Genomic DNA, 20,493 nt, shown 5'->3' on the forward strand with positions numbered 1-20,493 from the left:
CTCATTTGAGTCACTGCACCTTTGTCCCGCCTACAAACTGAATTAATCCATTAGGATGCAAAGAATTCATGGATGTTCATTTGAAAAGACACTGAGCTATCATTTTTTTAGACTGTTCATATCTGGATAACACACACACACATTATTCACACATTTATATTATATTACATTACATTCTGCTATGTTTTAGAGAGAAGATATTTCTGGAGATTTTCTAAACATTCTCACTGGTTTTCTTGATTTTGGAGCCTCGGGCTGTGAGAATTCCTCTTCCCAGTGCAATTTTCACTAACATTCAATATAGCTCATTTTTATGTCCATCTGTCCATCTTTCATGCTCGCTCACATAGTACTATAATCATTGCTTTCTCCCCCCCCTTTTTTTTTTTTTGTTTTGTTCTGAGCCTTTTGCAAGACCCTCTGTCTATATCAACAGCAGTAAATCAGTCTCTGGGAATGTTCCTGGGCATGAGTACATCATCTACCCTAAGGAAGCATTACAACTGTGGGTGTCCCAGGCAGTTCCCTGCGGGCAGCCTGCCTGCAGCCAGCCTGCTGTGGAGACCAACAGCTTCTCATCATTAGCACAGGCTGCTCGGTGCCAGCTGGCCAAAGCGCCCGGGAATAGTCCTGGGCACACTCAATTTGAAAGTACAGACATATCTTTCCTTTCTGAAGTTCAGTGCCTACAGGAATCGAGTCATTTCTGATATCAGTGCCCAGGCAGAATGAAGGAGATCAGCATAACATCCAGCTAGTTTCCATAAGCGCTATTCTCTGTCACCAGGTATTTCTGGAACTAGGGTGACAAAGCTTAATGCATAAGCATAAAAAGTATATCCTAGTGTGGTGTTATTTATCACAGATATCACTGCAATTTTTAACATTTAAGACCACCATTTTTTGTTTGGTTTGTTTTGTTTTTTTCCAAAATAGAGGTACAAATACAGCTTTAAAAAGCCAAGAAAATAAACAATATTCCAGCATAAGGCAAAGTATGAGCTGTATCTTCAACCTAGTCTTAAAGTAAGCTCCTGTACCAGGTATGTCCTTACAATAAATGATTTCTCCCTTCCACAGCTACTTTACACCAGACAGGACTCCTTTCACCCTCTGCAAAATGTTGCTGTAATCTTAATTAAGAAGAGAAGCAACCTCAGGATGTTATAAAGTTTTCTTTTTGACACTTTAACTGGTATCAGTGACACTGATACTGACACTGCTACAGAGAGATCATAAAATCATATTTTGATTTAACTCTCCTTTCTAAGTGAAACCACAGCTTTAAAAAATTAGTGTTGATGATTTCTTCCATGGGAACTCAGCTTGTTTAATATAATTTGCTAACAATTGTTTTTTTTTTTTCTTATGAAAACTTTGCTTCGAAGTCTTTAAACATTTTCCCAACAGAAACGAGCAAATCTGGGGTTTCACTGACTCCTTTTTATAACAATGAAAGTGATCTGAGATATGCCAAATACTTGGCTGGCCCTAAAGACGGTACTGGGAGTATGGAGCATGTGTGAAGACGAGCCCAGACACCTAGTTTCTCTCTTCAAGAATGAGAAATACCTTGAGAATTCTGGTTATAATGTCTTACTTTTTTTCTGAAAATAATACAAATTGAATATGCACAGAATCAGTCTGGGCAACAGCACTGGGAACTAATTTTCATTTCTTTTCGGTATTTAATTAGGTTTCTTGAGCCTGCCTCTCAGTGTCTCTGTTTCTGTTCCACAAGACAAAAGAAATGAGATAAAATGGACACTTGTTTCATAACATTGTCTTGCCTTGCAGAGGTTTTATGCCACCTTCATCACTAAAATATCCCAGCAGTGTCTGTTAGCTAATGAACTCCAGCTATCTTGCATGGCTCACCTGCTCTCTCATTCTAATTCTTTGTGTATGGGACAGGCTGCTTTGTTTCCATAAGAATTTAGTAATTTCCTTCCTGTAAAAACAAAAGCAAGCAGTAACACAGATACACTTCTGCACAGAGACAGCAAAGTTAGAAAAGTGCCTTTTACTCTCAGAGCAAAATGCAAAGGCACCGAGTCTCAGGTCCTGTGGGAGCGTGTTGCACAGTTGTGGACATGCCCCTAAGCCAACTCAGTCACCTCACACAGCGGTATTATAAAAAGAACATTGCTGAAAATCCAGCCAGCACAAGGAGTGAATGGAGTCACAGAGTTTCGTCTTCCCCTGGGGTTTAAGCTCACATGTACGATATGAACGATCTTTGCTACTGGCTGTGCTGAAGAAAAGAGCCAAGAGCTGTTTTGCTGTTCTGTGCTGGGATGGCCTATTCAGGGCTTCCTCACCACCAACACTCCTTCCTCATTGCCAGCACATGCAGGGAGATGGGGAAAAAAAAAAGAAAAATAAAAAGTGGAGGACATACAGGAGGTCAGAGCTTCATTGAAGATGGAAGATGGATCTTTCCTTCAACGTGTGCTGAACCTTACAGCTGAACTGCCATGTCAGAAAATACTGGGGATCCAGCCTAGGAAATGAAGGGAGGGTGGGTTGGTGTGCTCATATCAGTTTGGTTTTGGAGCAGACATGCTGCAGTATCTTCTGCAAGCTGAAGTTTTCCAGGAGATAATTACAATTCCTGTTATTTCACACTTTTACCTCTTAGTAGAAGGTAAATCACAATAATAATAAATTCTTCTATATAAATGCAAAGCAGAGCTAAAAATGAAATTGATGTTGCAATTTTAATTTACCACTTTCATTGTTGTTAATTTATACGCAAGCAGCATGCCAGAAGTTTCCCCTGGAAAATAGTCTAATTCCTTTCAAGCATCCCCCATGAAAACCAGATACAGACACTTTCATGCCATGTTCTTTGTAGGTCTTAAAAGACTTGCTATTTCTTGTAAGTTGGGGAAAAGAACATACCCCTGTAGCGAGACAAAGTAAAGCAGGTTTCAACCTTTATCTGAAGTTTCTGATTGCTGTGATAAGGGGTGAAGAATAACTTAAGATACCATCAGCTATAATAGATCACAGTAAAATTTACCATAGCCTTTTTAAAAATCTTACTGTTCTTACGTATATAAAAGCCATCAGGGGCGTAAACAAAGTTGAACTTTTTGGCTGAGCTCACTTCACAGCGAGCAGCTTGGTTCTAGCGCAGATCGCTAAGCTACAAGTTATCTCTCAGAAATTCCTCCAGAACTTAAGCCCAGACAAACACCACAACATAAAATTTTCATGGCCAGCCTGCTTCTTGTACAGCACATGGTGCAAGCAGGGGTCAGGACCGGGTTATCCAGCTCCACCGTGGCCGGGCTCAGAGTTCGGGGCGGCTCGTACGGAGCATCCCCCAGGCCTGGGCTCACGGAGCGAGGTGGGCAGGGGGAGGCAAGGGCCATGCAGGGTGAGCCAGGAACAGCCATCACGGAGCCTCTGTGGTGAAGAAAGCCCTGAAATATTCTGAACTTCTTTGCAACTATTTCTAACAGGCTGTTTCCATGGGAAAAGTTTACATGTCTAGGAGTCCAGATGATTTTGGAGGGGAAAAAGCCCCCCACAAATTGGAATTAAAATTTTGAGTTGCAGAGATTTCTGTTTGGGTGAATGCAGGTAAGCTATGCTGCTCGAGTCAGCAGGCTGTGCTACTGCCCATCGTCACCTTGAGATCACCATTCAGTGTGTTATTCACTTCTAAACAGGAAAAAGAGGGCAACAATACTGAGAGCAGTTGTGTTGTTTTCTCTGCCGGGCTTCCTGAGAAAGGGGCTGCATTTTGGGTTGAAACTTATTTCAGATTAAACAAAGTATCTGCAATTTGGTCACCACCATTATTGTGCTGTTACTTTCATTGCAATGCTACTTAACATTTCAATTTGTATGAGTAAAAACTTCAATCTCTGAACTAGAAATATTTCCCTAAAACCAAGTAAAACATTTTCAAAAGATAAATCAGTTTTGTACTATTGAGCTAAAATTAAGCAGTCTTCAGCAATGTACTGAAATTATTTAAGTGTTTAAGTGTTTACAAGTACTGTTAAAATAAAAATTATTAATTTTCTTAACTCTGAAAAAGAATTCTATCCCTTCATGACTGTAAAAGCCAAGTAGAGCCCAAATGCAATAAAACTATCCCAGTCTAATATTCTAATTTGGTTGTTCAATAATTTCTATTTCTTTGCATTATTTTTACTTTATTATACTTTTATAATACCCTCAAATACATCTATAAAACTTTACAGCCCTTTTCCAAGAGCATATGGTGTGTTGCGAAGAGAAGCATGTTTATGAGCTGCAAGACAGGAAGAAAATTAAAGTGCCCTTGTGGGACTGAAGCAGGGACTATGGTTATGAACTGAGATTTTAATGTATCCACCACTACCTATCTAATTCTTGAGCCTCCAAGTTTTCATTGCAATTCCATTATAGAATTGTCTTGTGTTGGGCTGATAACGCTGTACAATCTCACAACGCTTGAAACTGAAAGCAAGTTATGATGCAACACAGTTTGTCTACAGTAGCAAATGAGAATATCCTGGCTAGATGAACAAAGACAGCCTTCAATGAATTTAAAGGGACTTTTAACTGAACTAACATTTATTCCACTAGATATGTGGAAGCAAATACTCAGTGTACCTAGGCACTATTCAAGAACCATTTGTCATATCCTGATTCAATCCCACTCTCTAAATGATCATCAGTCAGTTGGAATGGGATCTAACAGCAGCAACTTACTTGTCTTTGAGCGAGATGCACTTAAATGTGGCTGGTTGCAGTTCTCAGTTCTGGGTTGCTAAAACAGACTTTCAGGAACAAGCTCTGTGGCTGACGTTATTTTGAGGGAGAGTGAACACACGTGAGCTGTAGGATCCAAGTTTTTGGAGTCCCATACTCTTTCCCGCACCCCTGACTCCAGCAAGAGGGAACCTTCCTAGAGTTTTAGGACAGCTGAGAAACTGAAACATAACAAAACACTTTTTGCACATGCATGCACATACACATGGCTGCACATAGTTGTTTTGCCTCAACCCCTTAAGTCTGATCTCCTCACCCCTAGAAGCAGTAAGCCTGGTCAGTATTTCACTTCGACTCTTTGCTCCCTCTGGAGAAGGAACAGTCTCTCTGGTTGAGAGAGCATAAGCTTTTGGAAATAGCTTTCTGCATCCTTTTCTGACTGTTTCTGCTTGTCAGGCTTTCGGTGTCTGAACCACACTAAGCTTCTGAGCAGGACAGGGTCCATCTGCCACTGCACAGGTCTCTAGTGCCACGGTCCAAGATCCAGATCTGCAGAGAAGCCTCAGACACCTGTAAGGTCTTAAACCATATCTGGAGGCAAATAAATCCAACTCTGAGTGTGTAATGTGCAACTATTCCAACATCCTGATATCTGACATCAATGCCTATGGTCAGGGGCTTCACTCCTTTTGCTGGAAACTCCTAAGGGCAATTCAGCCAGTCAGATATCATAAATTGAGACCTGTCTCCACGAATGAACTGGTGATGGTATTTGGACAGTGTAGTTGGTTGCTTACAACAGACTGTGTTAATACTCCACTGCAAAATAGGTGGTCAGTTCTGCACTAAAAATTATATTCCCAATGCACGGTGAATTACGAACCAGTACTTATACAGTCAAAATAGTGGTCATGACTTCACACAGGCATCCTCTCCCAAACTGCCATTTAGGAACAAGACAACTAAAGACACAGACTGGATGGGAAGGAAATGCTTTTCTTAAATGAAGGCAGAGAGGCAGACTTTCAAGCCTTTCAGACTCCACATTCATTACTCAAATGTTGTTATAAATACCTTTGCAAAAAACTCACACTATGTAGACGAAAATATCTCAGTGATAAACAACAGAGAAATAAATCCTATGGAAAAATGTAAACACTAAGTTTCTCCTCCATCTGCTTTATACTGGCAATTAAGTTCAGACTCCAGCAGCAGGCACAGAAGCCCACGCACAGATCAGGCGCTGGAGGTCAAAACCCAAGCTATGACAAAACTGCTCACAAAAACGATCAAATGAATGATTCTGACTTTGTCGTGAAGAGCGAGAGGGACATTCTGGAGCATGAGGGATTGATGAGCCCTGCTCTGAGGGACCACACTCGCTCCTTCTGGGTGCTCTTTTATAAATATCGATTATGAAAGACAAACTTATGCTACTGTTGTCAAAGGATTTCTTGTTGGTCCTGCTTTAACAGGTAAGTTTAGAGGTTTCAGAATACCATTTATGCTAATGTAAATGGCATATGAGTTGTTTACAGCTTAGTGACTCATTTTTAGCAAAAGAGAAAATGTAGATATATTTGTGCTCACAGAGATTTGTGGGTTTACAATAAGCCCTCTGATTTACAATTTACAAATGGAAATTTTTTAAATGGACATTTCAAACTGTCAGGAGTGCCCAGTATTTGAAAGAAGGCTCAGTAAAGGCAGTGAAAAACTGTTGGAGAGTCTGGATTAGACTTTTGGTCTGGAATTGGGAAAGATGCCTTTTGGCATATATTTAATACTTTAAATGAGAGCATAACTATTGAGGAAAATAGTAAGTAATGATTAGCATCTAGGATATAATGCTCTATGCTGTAATGATGGATAGTATAAATAAATAAAATTATAGTTGTTAGGCTCTAGAATTCAACTACTTTAAACTCAACTGCAAGGTCTTGTCTTGAACAATCTAAAAAAATGTACTATTTCAGTGATATGTTTCTGGGTTTCTCATGAATCCAGACAGACTATATAAAACAAGAAGATGTTTTATAGTTTTTGTATATAAATAAATCAGCAACTTGGAAGAAATACAACATAGTAATGGGAAAAAATGCATTAATTATTCCAAGCAGTCAAACAGGAAAGAGACAAAATGATTAAAGAAAGAGCAGATATATGATATGACATATCCTGACCAATATATGGGTTACACAGTGACTTACTTACACTGACTAGTTCCAAACATGGCAATCGAAAACAGAGCTGTGGCATAAAAAATAAGAGGGAGCTATTTCATTAAAACTTGCCTGCTGAGCTGAATGAAGGGCAAACAAGGTCTTGCCTATGTGAGGATTAGACCCACCTTCTTAATAATAGCTAGAGTAGGTGTTCTTAAACATCAACCATCAGAGTACCCAAGTGCAATCAGCCTGAATGAGATCCCAAGAAATCAATAAAATTCTTGCCAGGTCCCTTCAAACCATTACAGTGCCCCAACGTGTAGCAGAGCAGCAGATTACAGGCTGACTGTAATTGTTCCCTGGAACAACCCAAACACTGTTCCTGGGCCTTAATGAATTCTGTACAGCATGAATAGGTCAGCAAAGTGCAGAAATCTCTTCTCAACTCCTACATGTAGAAATGGTGTGCCCAAAGCTCTGTTCAGTTACTGGGGGCAGTTGCCCTGTGCCAATGTATGACTAATGGGCAATGAAACAGAAAGACATTTTTAATCCACCTGTCCATAAAAACTCAGGAAGTAACTGCTCAGACTGCTGAGGCATCCATGTGGTTGGATCAAAACCACACAGGATTATAGAAAATCCTTCAAGGGTTTTTCAATGTAATAAAACTGAAATAGGTGGGAAAGAACATAATCATGTTCCTTAAGTATGATCTTAATCTTTGAACAAAAAGGCATTTCAACTGCATATTATTAGATACTGTTAGCTCCAGCGGCTTACACTGAGTCTCTATCTGAACACTTTGTTAGGATGCTGAGGCTTCCAAGGACAGCTCCCAGTGTGCAGCTGAAATGCTGGACAGGGCCATAGGTGAGCTTGTACAAATCAGAGAGGAAAAGTCCTGGCAACGCAAAATTTCTGCCAGCAGTATTTCACACACTCAAGTTTTAAAAGTCTCCCCTACCTTTAATCTCAACAACCCAGCATGAAACCTCCATCATTTCTACAAAAAAAGGCTTTTGTTCCAATCAGGATAATTTTTCTCCTGCTTTTCCTGAACATCTCATTTTTTTTTTTTTCTCAGTTCAACTCATCAGTCTTGGTTCTCATTCTACATCATAAAATCCCCCTCTCTCAATTGATTGACAGCTTCAAATATTTGTAGACCACTGAGTTATCCACCTCTTATGTTTACACACATCATTTAGGCAGGACAAATGGACACTTAAGAGTTTTAGCTTCTTTAGCTTCCCCCCATAAATCACTCCTCCTAGATTTCTCGAACATCTGTGCATGTCACTACAATTTGGGCTGTGCTTACGGGCCAAATTTGTTCCTAAGAGAACTGAGAGATGTCATAGTCAAAACTTCTCTCAAAACTAGCACAAGAATAACACAATTCTTGGAAAACAGGCTGAAAACAAATACTTAGTCCACTGTCTATGACCAATGCCACAAACTTTGTTTTGCACCTTCCTTGCACAGAGTGCTGTGGCCCACAGACCACCTCACTACCCAATTAACAGCTTTCTTAGATGAGTTTATACGAACAATGATTCTTTCAGAAGCTAAAAGCCCAAGCCTTTACATGTACATCAGTAAGTACATCTGTGACTAGCACCATAAACAAAATGGGAACACATAAATAAAAGTAGGTTTTACTAATAATAGCTACTTGCAGATACAGAAGAGACATTTCTGATTGCATAGATGTTTCTAAGCCATCTGGATGTCTGTAGGATATAGCCTGCAACTCCATAAGACTACATCTTGTATAATATCAAGCATTTTTCCAGTCCTTAATAAATAAAGAGATGGTTAGAAGTACTGCTTAGAAATAGACAATATTCTTAATAAATGGCTTCTCTCACTAGGGGTAGATTCTAGAGGAGGAATTTTGTATCATCGGGTTCTCAGACTAGTAATTATAGCTTACATCTTGGAAGGCACAACCTTGTTTTCATGGATGCAATTTTCATCAAAATCTGCACTTACAAAATCAGGGAGAAGAGTTTTGCACAAATAAATAAATTGTCGACACCTTTCCTCGTGCTTGAACTGTAGACAATTAGCTATCAGTCACTACTGACCAGGGCTTTACTCACTGAGAACACAAAGAATAAAGCTCTGCAACTGATACAAATCCCACAAATACTACAGTGTCCTAAACATCCCCAAACTCCATGAGTTTCACCTGACAAAGAAAAATCTCTTTGGCAGTAAAAGCCAGTACAGAACTGAAGGTTGCAGAAATAGGGGGGAGAAGGAGAAGCAGAGAGAGAGACTGATTTGCTCTCAATGAATATGAAAAAGCTGATCTCTGCCATTGAGGAAAATTCTTGCACCAGCAAGTGCTGACTGATTGCGATGAGGAATGCTTTATCACCAAGATCCAGACACCCTTTCATATGGTGATTATTATTCCTGTCATGACCCTCTGGTCATCAAGCCACAGTGTCTTTTGTCACGAAACAACTATCCAATAAGGAATAATCTAGGAATAAGCCTGTAGCATAATATCTTCTACTTGCTTATACACACAGCGGGAGGAGGAAAATCTTCTTCCTATGAGTTATTACCTGCTCTAATCCACTTTGGAAAATAGCAGTATTTCCTTAATTTTGTGAAGCATGCAAACATATTTTTCACAAACCACAGCCACCTGAAAAGCTCAGCCCAGAGCTGAAAGCAAATGTAAAAGCTCTCTCGGGTAGTAACAAATAGTCCAACATTGCCATCAAATCCATGGAAGCACAGGAATTGTCAAATATGCCATTAAAACTTGATAATGATATGCAAAGGCTGCATTGCGTGCCAGCTTGCCTCTATGTTTAATTACATATTGTCTTCTATAAGGCTGAGGTCTGGCCTAATTCCTGATACTATTCTTGGAGCAACAGCTCTGACAAACAGCGGTAATGCAGGTACAAAGCCCCAACAAACAGCACATACCACCCAGCAACATTAGCTGTGTTTAGTTTCTGTACAATAAAACAATGCCGAATGCTACAGAACAGAAACCTTTTATATGAACACCAGCATTGTCCATATTAATATTATTGAACTCCAAAATTCTCATTTAACCTTTGATGTACTATTTCTCTGGCTGTTCTAATTCAGCTGCTTGAGGAAGGGGCCACCGCTCCGCAGCCGCAGCCAGTGTGCGCTGCGCTGGGAGCACCAGGGAGAAGGGCTGGGAACCCCTGCCCTGGGAGCAGCCACGTCTGGGCACACAGGCCAGTTCTTTTCATGTCTTTTCTGCCCTTATTGCTTATGTAGATCACCTAACACAAGGGCTGTTTGGAATGGTTTTATCCAACCAGCAAGCTAACCCTAAGTAACAAATACAACAATAAATATACAACAGTACAGAATAAAAAATTAATGGTGTTAGAGAAGGACGATGCACAGAGACATTATGTGTGACACTGGGGAGAAAGTGGGGGTAAGTGCGCATGGTTAATATGAAAAGATGTCAAAAAAAATGAAGCATAATAATAGTGCAATTTATCCTTGCTCAACGTACTGCGCTGTGCTATAATTAAATATGAAAACCTAAATTTATCTCTATGTTCGGCTGTCATTAACTTAACAGGGAGTGCACATGTTCTAATCTAATGGCTGATTTTTTTCTCCATGTGCAGCATATTAAAATGTATATTAGCCTCAAGGTGCATAAACACAAAATAATAGACCAAAGGTTTTGGCCTGTGGAGAAAAAAAATCCATGCTCAAAGGCCGTCAAGTAGCTGGTGATGCAGGGGAGACACTCACTTAGCCTCATTAAGCCAAAGCTCTCTTTTGCTTGTCTTTTGTTCTGCATGACAGCAGCTTCTTTGTTGTATAATAATTCATTCCAAGTTCGTTCCAAGCTACCGAAACTGGTGAACTGTGGCCATTTTAATGAGCAGTATTGGTGGTATGCATAATCTGGGAGCCACGTGGACCAGGCAATCACAGAGCACTGCAGCCAGCAAAATGAGATACTGTCGAAATCACAAATTTGTCAAGTTGTTTTTGGACAGGGTATTATAATAAGCACTAAAATATGCATCTTATTACTCTGCATCTGCCAGTCAAAGATCACTGTAATGAATGCATGCTGCAGGGTATGACCAGGCCGTTTCCATAAGTAAAACAAACTGCAGAGTACAAAAAAAGGAATTATGTATTTTTGGCAGTGCCTGGATATTTTTTTTTAAATCCTTTTGCATCAGGAGTTGGATTTTCCTGGCTTGATGTCGGTTGCCAGCAGTGAACACACTAAAACCGCCCCAGCCAAGGAGTTTAACGTGAATACATTGTTTCTTAACAGCCACGTTTACTGGCTGTGAATACGAAACTTTAAACTCAGTGCTGGAAGCAAATTTAGCATACAGTACATATAAAACCCACAAAGATTAAACTACTTTAAATCCACTTTAATAATCCCAGTTCCTTTTGTTTTATCCATTTCTACCGCAAATGGCTTCACCATTAGGGAAGATACATTTTATGTAACAACCTGCAGTCTCGCTGAGAAACAGCACTGTAGATAATCACAACATAAACTTCCATAATAGACTGGTTAGGAAAAAAAAATAATGTTAGACAGCTCCTTTTTTTTCTACAAATTAGGCAAGTCAGGGATTGCTCATAATTACTTTCGGCTTGCAGACACTGGGAGGTTCACCAGCAGGAGCAAACCTGGTAAGCGTGAGACACGCAGTAGGGTGTGGGGGTCTGCTCTGCTGAGACTCCCCAAAACGCGGCTGGCAGTGCTCCCCAGAGGGACCATGGGGCTCCAGCTGCTGCTATGCCTGCGGAGACCTGCCATCGCCTCTGGGGAGGAGTGGACGGCTGAGAGGAAAGGACTGACTTCCTCACCTGTCAGCAGATTCTGGCTCAGATACATTGCAACAGAGTCTTATTTTTGGTCAACCCAACAAGCATATGTGGCAACAGCTCCCGAGTGTGTGGATGCACAGATCCCATAATATTATAAACCAAGAGGTGTCCTGATCAATACTGGCTACACTTCAGATGCTTTGCCTGGCTGAGAGCTATATTTCAGGTGCAAGTCTTAGCTAATGGCAAAAAGGATCAAACAGCTTAAAATTATTTTTTCACCCCCTCTGACTCTTCTTCAGAACTGGCAATGGCAATACGAAAAAAAGAGTTTCTTACTCTATACTACCATATGACGAGATGGTCTGTATTTCTGGACATGGCCACAAATACCATGTGTTCACTCTTTTTTATGCAGTGCGGGAAAGCTCTTCCCCATACTGGACAAACTTGCCTTTCACAACAACATGAGAACTTTCAAAAACGAAGGGTGAAAATCTCTGCTCAGTTAATGTAGTCAGAAGTCTGGAAGAACCTGAAGGCAGCCAAAACTTGGTGCATGCATTGCAATAGTTGTCTTGCATGGCTGGGTGTACACATTTAAAAATGTTATTTAATAGAAGAGCTAGTTTAATATTTTGCATGAAATCTCGATGGTATAGCAAGGTTTTTTCTCTGTCGTACAAAAGGCTACTTAGATTTGACTGCGATCAAGTTAGAATTTAGCAGGTTTGTACTATTCCAAAGAGTCAGCTTTTAGTACCCATAGACATTTGAAGGAAGTTCATATTTTAGTCTTAATGGGACATGCATGCATTCAGAGAATAAAATCAGTAGCTTGCTAAATTTAAGGCGGTAAGAATTTTCATTGAGTTTCATATACTGTGCTCATTCAGGACCATTCTCTCTCATCTGTCTGCTGGAGAAAAACACCTTCTCTATAAGTGTTTTTATCAGATATGGTTTTAACATTTTCAGTACAGCACAACCTTGACAGCTGAGGAGGATCCACTACAAAAACCAGTTTGTCTTGGGCTCTGGATATTTCTGGAATCATGCTGCTTAAATTATTACTTTACTTTTTTTCTTCTTTTTATTTTTTTTTAACCTTGACATATTTTTTTTTAACCCTTTGACATAATCAAAGGTCAGGTTTGGCAAAACTTCTACTGCTGAAAGCAAGGTATGAAACATCCATATATATTTATCTCTTCCTATAAATGCACACCTTCCAACTGAATACACTGTCATATTTTTAATGTTTAGCTACCTGGCTAAAGAAGTCACTGTGTTAAATACGCCTTTTATAGCTGACATTAGGTGGAAGTTTATTCAGAAAACCGCTATACCACTTCTGTGACCACCAGCTGACACTAGTGCATTTCTGGGACCTAATCACTTCAGCTCTCTGGAGTCAGATCAGTGAGCAACTAATCAAAGAGTCCTGTAATAAACAGACAAGGTGAGACAGTGACTACACACAGGAGATCAAATTGCACCTCTGGGGAATACTGTACCTTACCCAGATACCTGGTGAGAACAAAGCTATTTTTATTGCTCCTGGTCATGCATCTTCCTGAGAAACTCAGAAACATTATTTTAAAACATAATCCTGTTAATTTTGGATTATAAAGATACTACCTGCGCTCTCCTGCAGCCACTGTAATAACTTTGGTTGTAAGAGCATGCTCTACATCTTAACTGCCTGCTTGATTGCATCATGCACTTGATCTCAGTCCTAAATTCATGCTGAGGAAAATGTGCTTTTACAAAAATTTTTCCTCAAGGGAGTCAGTGAGAAGCAGTGTGGTGTCATCACTACCTTGCCATTCTCTCATCTCAGTGTCAAGATTTGCAAACTGACATTATGGCTGAGACAAGTGGACAAGTTTTATTCCATGCATTTAATGGAAAGGTGATTCAAAGGTGATATTAATGACAATCATCTCTGTCAGGACTTCTGATGCCAGGTCCTCCCATTCTCCCAGAGAAAAAATACAAAACAAAACAAACCACAAAAACAACAAACCAAACCCCCCCACAAACAAACCAAAATAATTAAAAAAAAACCCAAAACAACCAACCAACACCACCAAATCTCAAACTAACAACGAAATAAGCCATCAGAAAAGCAAAGAAGAAGGAAGCGCAGAGACTGGCTTTGCCCACCCTTGTGAGTCTGATGCAGCACATCTAAGCCAGGGCTGTCTTTGGAGCAGTCACAGACAAGGCTACAACCACAGCAAAGAATGAATCAAATTGGTAGAGCTGTGGAAAACAGTATCACCTGGTGAGTGGAAGCCAGGACTGAGGTTAACTTTTCTAAGCAGGAATCTCACTGCTCTTGCAGTGAAATACCACAGGTCACACCTTGGACATGGCAAGTATTGACTCCAGTAGCCACTGCTGTGTTAGCAAAAGGGAAAAAGCTACCGCTATTGAAAAGACTACCAGCAAATATCTACTAGCTGGCTCAAAACCAGTAAGTTTAGGATCTATATACCAAAAGATGCATTCTACAACAGTGAAAAACATACAAACAGCACTCAAGTTTCCAAAATATTTTCCAGTGCTATGATGCTTCTCATAAGTTAAGGGCTATAAATTATCAGCTGAAAGCATTAGTTTCATTAATGCAGAAGCACGAACAGGTACTAATCAACATGATTCTCTTTTTCAGCCAAAAGTTTATATATTTGCTATTAAACTGCTTATTATATTACACTATTTAGTACAGTATTTTTAGTATTCTTTCTGTTTAGGGAGGAAATTATTGCGATAAATGTAACGACAGACAGTGATAACTTCAGTTTGTCATTTATCTGGTGACTGCATAGCAAGACAGTTTCACTGTGATGTCAGGTGTACCATTCAGAAGAAAGTATTTATCTTTTAGATTACTTTGATCATCAAATACTACAATATTTCATGGCAAAACTCTATCGTGTCACTCTCCTGTGGCAATACTCTGCACTCAGCATCTGTTTGATGCTGAAACCAGGACAGAAAACGAATTATCAAAAGAATAGCACTCTTCTATATAAAAATATGGACATAAGCATGCAACATTGCACTGTGAATGAAAATAGTTACTATTGTGAACATATGTAGCTGAGAATAGTACCAGTCCTAACTCTAATATATCCAAAACTGGAGACGCTCAACGAATTTGTATACAATCAGAGGGCAAGTGGCTCTTCATACTGTCAAAAATATTTTTTGTCCCTCGGTTCCTTCTCATTAAAGTGGCAATTGACTGAACTTCTTATCCCTGTGATTCTATATGAAAATTAAAAGGAATTTTGTAAAAAAAAAAAAAAAAAAAAAAGAAAAGAGGTTCATTCCTTTATATTTCTACATTTACCAAAATTAGCATACTCTTTTTTTTTTTCTTTTTTTTTTTTTTCCCTTTTTACTTTTTCTTTTTACTTTTTCTAATGCGGAAGTTCATCAGTATTTGCTGTTTAGCTTCTCATGGGGTCCTACTGAAGAAACTGCATTTCACCTCACAGTAATATCAGGACAAACCTGGCCAGGTCCTTCTAAGGTTTTAAAATCGTAATGCAGGATTTTGCCTGTCACATTTTACTCCATGTGTAACACATACATGCCTACGCATTACTTCTATCAATGAGAACTTATATATCACGTCAACAGGCTATCTTCTCTTTTCCAAATAAAGAGTAAGGACATGCTTTGTAGTGAATTTATTTTAGAAAGAGAATCAGAAGTATGTGTTATGACTTCCTGCCAAGCAAGCTAGAGATTTGTGTTTGAATCGAGATGAAGCTACAGTACTTAACTAAATTTACTAGGCACAAGTACATGAAATCCAATATTGATAATAATTTATGAAGGTAAGAATACTGATTCCTATAATACTGCAAACTTAGTTTATGATAACATAATTAGTTACACTAATAACACTGCTTAGGCACAGTCTTGCTAATTATGACATTATAAATATTAATGATATCAAGCCTTTGTATTTGATTGCCCCTAGTAGGATCATTCATCATGGTATTTCCTTTTACCCGTGTTGTATTATTTTTCTTCCTTTTCCCTTGCATGTTCATTCCTGGATAAACAGCCATCCTGAACTTATCCCTAAAATATATCACTACCTTATCAATGATGCAGCCTGGTTAAGTTTGTATGTTATTACTTAGTAGCAATGATCCAATGACATAATTCAGTGCTAAGGGCAATCAAATACACAATCAGTTATATTCTGTATGCCTTGTTCCTTTTAAATGTCTAACAGAGCCAGCCAGACAAGATTACGTAGGGCTTTGTTTTTCATTCTTTCTCATGTGACCTGTTTCAAGTTAAGATTCCTTTGAATTATTAAATGCTTCCTTAAAGCATCTTTTTATACTACCTTTTTAAAGTTAATTATTGATGTAGTGACAAGTGTAAAAGACTAAGAATTATAATTTTTTTTCCTCATTCCAAAGGACATGAGAAATATCTTTGACAATGGTTGTCTGTGTAGTAAAATACAAAGGTAACACAAAGATAGGACACTGAATGTAGCTTTAAAGAAGAATCACAAGAAATCTCTGTTACACGAGTTGGAAATTCTGTGTATGTTTCTACAGGTGTTAAAGAAAGGAAGTTTAAATATAACCCTTTGAGCCTGGCTTAACTGCTTAACATAAGTAGATGAAAATGAAACTGCTTATACCTTGTTTTATTTTTAAGCAGTGTATTATCCACAGCTTTAGGAGCAGGATTCTTTTCTCCTGGAAGGTAACGTTATAATTTTCAGAGCTCCACTGAGAACAACAACAATATAGGAGTCTCTAATCTCCTGCTAAACCCAGCTCCAGTCATCAGCAACGATAAGCAGAGATTTGGAGGTGTTTGACACTCCAAATCCTATTCTTTTGTAATTCTTTACTTTTTACAATATTTTCAACAGTTTTATATCAGGTTTTTGGAAAGATAATCAATAGGCATGATGTATAACTGAAATAAGTCTTCAAAGTGATCCCCTCTAGTAACCAGAAGCAAAAGCTCAGGTTCCCTGCTGTGCAGGTATTTTGCTCGGAGCAGTAGGCAGCGGCAGCGGTAGGAGGCCAGTTCCACCTCCCTGCTTCCCAGCATGGGTCAGCCCTGCCCTGGTGGGGGGCAGGCAGCGCTGGGGCAGCTGCAACCCACTGCATCTGGCAAACATCTCCAGAGATGCTTTTGTAGCAGGGAACTACTCGAGCAGAGAAGACAGTCCACAGGTCAGGATTTCTGGGAGACCATAGTTTACATTCCTATTCCACCACAGACTTTCTAGATTTAAATGATCTTGTGGAATCTATCAAATTATTCAGTGTCACTGTTCCTCACCTGGAATGTCCCTGCCTTGCAGAGGATTTGGGAGTCAGCACACATGAAAGACCCTGAGATGCTCAGCTATGATGATCGAAGGGCCACTCCTACCTGGTCTTGTATTCTAACTAAGACTGGTTTGTGATAAGCTGTCTCAGCTGGTCAGGTCCAGTGCTAGGGGGATTTCATGCCTCCTGATTGTTGCACCCTGGCTGGAACACCCAGGAATGTCTGGCACATTAGTATCAATCTGAATTGAGTTTCATTAAAACAAGCAGTTCCAGAAATTGTTCCAATGCATTTGTAATTTTACATCCTAAACTTCTTTCAAAGACATGATTTTATGAATCAAATGGAGAGGTAATATTTAGAGTAAAAACTTTATCCCATAGCAAGTCACTTCAAGTTTGGCTTCTTAAGCTGCCTCCAGATATTTCTTAATAATCAGAAGGAAAAAGACTTGGTGACTAATTGTGACAGCAGCAGTGGTTAGCCAAGCTAAGGAGCAGAAACTGCATACAATGATTATAGAAGTGCATTCAAAGGCAAGACACAGTGCCATTATACAGGAATGGCAATGAAACAAAATACCTTTCCCATCAGATCAGCAATTCTAGGTACTGGTTTTCCTTTCTGATGGCGCATGGTTGCAGGACTCTGTCCATCCCAGTCTTCAAGTTCCTCAATGCTTTTCAGGTAAAGGAGAGCTCGCAGTCCAGTGCAGTAGTCATCGATAACAGTGAAATCTTGATTCTGGATTGCACTGCACACCTACAAAATATAAGTCAGTTATCAGCAACGTACTGCCAGAGGAGTATATAGAATTAGCAAGCTCTTTGGACTTACTGATTATGAGATGATCCTTCTTGCAACTTCACTGGGGAAAAACTGCAAGAATTCAGCATATTAACCGGTTGCTTAATCCTATGTCATTATACCATCATTGCAGTTCAGAAAAAAAAAAAAAAAGGACTTGATAACACTAGTTATGCCTCAGTTTCCTAATGGCAGCCCTTAGACCAGACCTGAAGGCTGCTCCCAAGTAAGCCAGCAAGCCCAGCCCCAAGCGTGCATCTCAGGACACTGATGCGGAGTTGCCAGCACACAGCCAAAGCCCCAGCTGAGCTCAGAGCTGTGCCTGCAGACAGGCAGTGCTGTCCCCACCTGCTCTGCTCAGAAAGCACAGGTGTACCCAGTTAGGTCCCAGTCAAGCAAATCACAGAACCACAGACTTGCTGAGGTTGCAAGGCATCTCTAGAGATTGTCTGGTCCAATCTCCCAGTTCAGAGAAGGGTCAGCTAGAGGAGGCTACCCAAGACCATGTCCAGCTGGGGTTTGAATATCTCCAAAGACAGAGACTACACAACCTCTCCAGGGAACGTGCTCGAGTGTTCAATCTCCCTTACAGATTTTTGTTATATTTAAATGGAATTTCCTGTGTTCCAGTTTGTGGCCATTGCCTTTTCTCCTTTCGCTGGGTAGCCCTGGGAAGAATCTGGATCCAACAAAAGTGCCTCTGCAAACAGCACCCATGAAGCTGACCTGTCAGTGTGGGTGAGCATTGCCAGGCATGGAACAGAACAGTCCCTTCTGCTCATCATCATTTGCCATTCGGTGGCACTAAGAGGGCAGGACACTTCCTTTTAGATACTTTAGAAACACAGATAGCAATATAACAAACGTATACAGCAACGATCCCTGACGTGCAGAGCTTAATATGTAAACACAAAACTACTGACAGCAGAGAAAAATCTGACCATTTACACAGATTTTTCTGGACCACTTTGTGGACATCAAATCAGATTTAAACCCACAGAGATCTCCAACCAAACTGACAAGTGTATAAAAATTTCCACGACTGTACTCTGAACACCTTCTCATTAGCTAAACTCTAATCATCCATCAGTGACGAGGTGCAGGGTTGGCTGAGTACCATTAATTGTCAGTCCCTGGAAATGCTCTAAAATTCCAGATGTGTCAGTGTTTCCAGCCTCTGATTCAGCTTTTATTCTAAAAGCTAAAAAGAATGCTCCTGATAACACCTACACTTACACACACACATAATGAACACAACAACGAAATAGCCACCTATTTTAGAACACGAATGTGTGCGCATGCACAAACAAATCCACACTCCTTGGACAGCAAAACACACCTTAGATCATAATTGACATCAACACTCAAAAAATACAGAAAATATGTAATTGTTTTTCGCATTTCAGAAATGATAATGCAACTTTCAGGTGTACATGACACTGTAAACCAGCATACACTATAGTCGTACAAAGAAAAATAAGGCTAAACTATAAAATAAGCACAAGAACATTTTCTATGCAGTGTCTTTTTATTAAACAAAATCTGTTTCTCTGGAGAAATAGTGTGGGCATTAATTAGGTCTGTTATGCCTTCCATAGACTTCAAGACTTATTTTCTTCAGAGCAATTATAAAGAACATCATCACAATTTCCTGTCTGGGTTATTTAACTGCAAAACTCCACTGATAGTTATTCAAACCTTTTTGTTCTATTTTTTTATTATTATTTTTATTTTGTTTTTAGTGCATGGGTAACACTTCTATTAGCTATTCTTAAAAATACTACAACTGTAAAAAAATCCAGTTAAAAGCCATGTCATGTCACTTGAAACAAGTTCAGGCACAGTTGTCGAAATCCTGAAATATTTTGACAGGATGTATACACATGAGATACACTGGAGGATACCTATAATAACCTTATAAATAAAGAGGCTTTTACTGTTTTCCATCTTGTGCTACAGTGTTATGAACTGCAATAATATAAAAATATGCAAAAGATGATATCACACTAAGAGCTAACATTGGATCCCTGTGAGTCTATGTGCAGTGCACTGTTTGCCTTCCCTGGAAAGAAGGTTCCAACCTGGAATTAGGTTCCAAAACCTCAAGCAAAACGCAATTTTTTAAGGAAAATGTAAATCTCTTAATGAAGGAAAAATGTTAACTGAAATGGAAAGACTTAGAAACATAATTAGCAAGTGGTTGCAGACAAACTTCCTCTTCTTATGACTATAGTACCCAGTGGTGCAGATAATTAACCAAAGACATGTCTTTCACTGATTTTAGTGTGATAAAAGCAAGCGTGTATGTTTACAGGCTTTTCCTAGAACATGAGAGATTCAAATATCAACACATAAAAAGCCAACAGATAAAGTTTTGCCATATTTTTGGCAAATTCCAAAACATTCTGAGCTTCGAAATTTCTTATGCTACATATATCAGATGGTGAAATTCGTGTTTTAGGCTTACAGTATCTTCCATGAATCAAGGTAGAAGCCTTTGCTGCATTTTAAAAGGTGGTGAATAAAGTCAAGATAAAAGGTCACCCTGACCCATCAGCCATGACAATTTCTATACCACAGAGAGAGGTTTTTAGCATCATACCTGGCTGCCTCTGAATCACGAGTTTAAATGACACTGTGT

General features: G+C 39.4%; 1 protein-coding gene across 1 annotated transcript in view; it reads right to left on the reverse strand.

The window, feature by feature from the left end:
• Positions 1-17,427: 17,427 nt before the first annotated feature.
• Positions 17,428-20,493, reverse strand: part of DPYD (dihydropyrimidine dehydrogenase) — a gene marked incomplete at its 5' end in the record, with an annotated part of 297,412 nt that continues 294,346 nt past the window's right edge. Inside the window, one exon of the mRNA XM_080348775.1 lies at positions 17,428-17,807. Within this exon, the coding sequence (XP_080204901.1) occupies positions 17,598-17,807 (210 nt within the window). The 3' untranslated portion in view covers positions 17,428-17,597. The remainder of the gene's footprint in view (positions 17,808-20,493) is intronic.

This window comes from Nesoenas mayeri (genome assembly GCF_963082525.1).
Source record: "Nesoenas mayeri genome assembly, chromosome: 8".
Lineage (NCBI taxonomy): Eukaryota > Metazoa > Chordata > Aves > Columbiformes > Columbidae > Nesoenas > Nesoenas mayeri.